At 31.3% G+C, this 4,472-nt stretch overlaps 1 protein-coding gene across 1 annotated transcript in view; it reads right to left on the bottom strand.

The window, feature by feature from the left end:
* Positions 1–4,472, bottom strand: part of SEM1 (SEM1, 26S proteasome complex subunit) — a 23,310-nt gene that overhangs the window by 7,630 nt on the left and 11,208 nt on the right. Inside the window, exon 2 of the mRNA XM_011363300.2 lies at positions 1,022–1,115. Within this exon, the coding sequence (XP_011361602.1) occupies positions 1,022–1,115 (94 nt within the window). The remainder of the gene's footprint in view (positions 1–1,021; positions 1,116–4,472) is intronic.

Here is a 4,472-nt window from a genome sequence, read left to right as displayed (position 1 = left end):
TAAAATTGTTCAGCTGCTGTGAAAAAGTTTGGCAGTTCCGCAAAAACAGTTAAACAGAATTACAGTATGACCCAGCAATTCCACTCTTCAGATTATATATCCAAAATGTGAACACAGGTTTTCAAATAAAAACTGTACATGAATGTTCATAGCAGCACTGTTCACAACAGCCATAATCTGAAAACAACCTAAATGTCTCCCAACTAATTAAGAAGATAAACAAACTGTGGCACATCCATACAATGGAATATCATTCAGCCATAAAAAGGAATGAAATACTGAAACATGCTACAACATGGATGAAACTTGAAAACATTATGCTAAGTGAAAGAAGCTTAGACACACACGATCACTTATTGTATGAAATATCTAGCACAAGCATATCCAGAGACAGAAAGCAGGTTAGTGGTTGCCAGGGGCTGGGGGAAAAGAGAAATGTACAGTGAATGCTTAAGGGGTACGGTGTTCCTTTTGGAGTGCTAAAAATGTTTCTGAATTAAATAGAAATGATGGTTAAACGACACAATATACAAAGTGTCACTAAACTACACTAAATGGTTAATTTTATATTATATAAATTTTACTTTGCTCAATCAATCACTGAATTAGGTAGATTTGTAAATGAACATGAAAAAGTATACTCCCCATCACCCCAATCTCCATTCCAGGTTGAGAATCACCAATTTATTAGATCCTAGCACTCTGATTTTAACTTCTGCTGTGATTCGATATTGGCAGAACATTAACATTGACAGAATTAAATCCACAAGGATAAAACATAGCAAATATCTTTCTACTTAACTCCTTTTGTAAAGAGCATAGAAAGAACAAAAGTTCTACGCAATTACATCAAGTTCATGTTTAGCAACACAGGAGAGGAAGGCAGAATGTCTTACTTTTTATAATCCAAAAACATATTGCAAAGATTAATCATCTTTTAAGAGCTCAATTATCATATGTAAATTACATATTCCATGCTTACAATTAATGCTGTTATATAAAAACCTGGCTGAAAGCTTACCGTAACTGATTAGAGAAGTCATCCTCTACATTGTCATCATCCCAATTATCCTCCCAGACATGTGCATCTTCGTCTTCATCTAAACCAGCCCAGTCTACAAACAGAAACAGATGCTGTCTAAATATTTCTCATATATTATTTCCATAAACACAAAAACTTCAGAAAGTTTGGCACTGAAGGCTCTCACAATTCAAATTCAAAATACTGTATCTATGAGAAATGGTAATCTTCCTCTTTAAATCTCAATTTATGCTGTCTTGTTCTCTCGATTCTTGAATTTGCAGATAATTTAAAACAGAAGTTAATATAAAAAATTCTATTTGCCATGAAAATTTATTATAATTTCAGGATGATATTTATTTTTCTAGTTATAACATCTATTTCACAATCTTTCAAAACAAAACAGCACTAACAACACTAAGGCAAGTAGAGAAGCAAGAAGATACCGGCCTGAATTCAAAATTGTAATACATAAAAAAAGATAAGTCATATACAGATAATAAAAAGTAGGCCAAATATTTTCTTAAACATGATTGCAAGATTGTTTTATAGTATATGTCTTTATTCTTTAAGACATGCATGCTGAAATATTTAAGTCAAGTGTAACTTTGACAGTTTACTTACAAATGATTCTTATATATATTTACTAGACATATATTTGTATCATATGTACGATATAAATAAATGACAAAATATTATCTGATGAACTTAGGTATTTGATTTGCCACCTTCTTTAATTGAAGATACAATTGACATTTAACGTTATATTAGTTTCAGGTGTACAACACAATGATTTGATATTTGTATATATTACAAAATGATCACCACAATAAATCCAGTTAACATCACCACCATACAGTTACAAAAAAATTTTTTCTCCACCTCTCCCATTCTGCACTTGCTCTCTTTTTAATACTTTTCTACAGTGTTTAAAGTTTTAATATTAAAATGTGCGAAAAATAGTTTTTAAAAAATCTATTTGGAAATTACCTCTGGAAACCTTCACAATTCCCTTTTCCTCGTCCTTATCCTCAGAGATTATGTCCCCTTTTTGTGTGTATATCTCTATCACAGCACTTATATACTGTACAATCACAATTATGTTTATATGTCTATGTCCATTACTAGTGTCTGAGCTCCTTAAGAAAAACTTTTATTTACCTTTGTATTCTTAAACTCAAACAGTACCTAGCATATGTACAACAAATGGCTGTGAAACATGCAACAGAACTTTAAATCAGATGTACTTTGTTTAATGCCCTCTCCTCCAAAAACAGTAATTACAAGCTGCACACTCTTAAGTGTCCTAGCCATTAGCTTCATCTTAGTAGTTACCCAAGAGCTACACACTCTTACGTCCTAGACATTAGCTTTATCTTAATAGTTATCCATTAGAAACATGGCTAAGAACATTTCAACCTAAAAAGAAAAATAACTAACAAAAGGTGCAATTTAGGCTTTTCTTCTTATAACGCACATATAGATTTAAAGCTTTTCAGCAATGGCTTATAATAGGGGTATTTTATTTGTTACAGTACGTATCGATAAAATTTTTTAATGTGATGTACATCTTCGTCATAATTTAAAAAGAAAGTCCCCCCATTTACCTGGTTCCCCAAACCAGAAATCTGCGAGGTATCTTAGCCACTCTTTCTCCAACTATCAGAATCATTCATTACGTCCTTTCTATTTCGACTCAACTATCTCCAGAGTTAGTCTCCCCTTCTCTATTCTCACTGCCACTATGTTAATTTTTATCACTGATTATTCCCTTCACAGACTATTACTGTGGTCCTCTTTTGTCCCCTTTTCCCCAACCTTACAGAGTACATATACCCATCCTCTACTGATGGCTAAAATGACCACTGCCATTCCTGTCAATTACTATTCAAGACTTTCAGGTAGGAACCAAATTTTATTAAATTTGCAACTCTAATGCCTACAGCCGAATGCTGGGCACACAGCAGAAACTCAGTAAAATGTTGGGTAAATGGAACTACATTTCTTAAGTTCCCTCCCTCTGAGTGGTCAATTGCTAGTGATGGTTTCACTTGGTTTCAGTAAAGCCAAGAGTATATATTTCAAGATAGAAGAGATCAACAATATCATGTATTATGAATGAGTTATATAAAATTCATAACTGTATTTAAGAATGTTTTTGAGAACAGTGATCACCTCATTCAATGCTCCCCTAAGAAAGATCATGTGGGAAATTTCTTTAAAACCTCAGTGCCTGAAAAAATGAAAAAATTTTTCTTAGTATATTTATTTCAAGTTGCTAAGAAGCGCAGTCAAATGTATACTTAACTTTAATCATTGTATAGGGCACTGAGTGTATATTCATTAATAAAAATTCTCAATAAAAAATACTAATTGTTAACTGCATAAATTTTCTAGTAATATTATTACACCACCTAGTAATATTATTCTTAAAGAAGGAACACTGCAATTACCTGAATTCAAATCCTATACTATTCGCTGAGGTTCTTAACAACAGTAATAATAATATTGACTATTACAACTCAAAACTAAATTGACTAGCCTAGATCTATCCTTACATTTTCTCCTTTCTTGTAGAAGTATCTTTAAGCTCAAACTGAAAATTTTATTGTTTGTGAAACTATTTTTTATAATGAGAATAGATTAAGAAGTTAAAGAAAAGGAAATTACATTCAAGATTTCTCTCAGTTTATGAAAGGGTGATGAGATACCTACTGCAACCCAATTTTTAAAATAGATACATGTATTCCCAAAGCTAAAGATAAAATGAAAGAATAATATTTTTGCACTTCTATAGACTAAAAAAGTGATTAGTTAAGAGTTAATCATTAAATATAGAGATAAAATAGTGCTGTTACTCATTGCGATTGTAATCAATAATAAACTGTTTACTACATACGTTATAATGTTAGATATAAACTTTCTTTGTTGTTCTTCTAAGAACAAAAAAATCTCAGTCAGAAAAAAAGTGAGTTATCACAACACAAAAAAATACAGCAGGCAGAGTGTGCAGCTTTCAGTATACAAGAGAGGAATATTAAGTAAAAGTGGTATCGGGTGCAGCCTAAGATCAAATTTTAAATTAAAATCACCCGAAATCAACCAAATAATTTAAATTTTAAAAACTGAATAAAGCATTTCAAATCTTAAACTTACCTTTTATAGAAATTTAGATTCTTGGCTATTGAACTTATAATGGAACTAAATCCATTATCCCTTTTGTATCGAGAACAATAACTATATTATCTCTCCACATTCCTTCCAGTTACTATAACCTAGAGCTCCAGAGCTTCCTAATAATATTAATAGACAACTTAGAATTTTGTTTCTTATTTTGTTTTAATGACATTAAGACGTTCCAGTATAAAAAATTCACATAACACTATTTCATTAAACTACAACATAGCAAGGTTTGGCTTTGGCTTTATACTTCAAGTTTTTATAAAATGGC

This window comes from Pteropus vampyrus, unplaced genomic scaffold (genome assembly GCF_000151845.1).
Source record: "Pteropus vampyrus isolate Shadow unplaced genomic scaffold, Pvam_2.0 Scaffold4, whole genome shotgun sequence".
NCBI classification, from domain to species: domain Eukaryota; kingdom Metazoa; phylum Chordata; class Mammalia; order Chiroptera; family Pteropodidae; genus Pteropus; species Pteropus vampyrus.
Note: the sequence above shows the minus strand (reverse complement) of the source record. Positions and strands in the feature narration are given on the sequence as shown.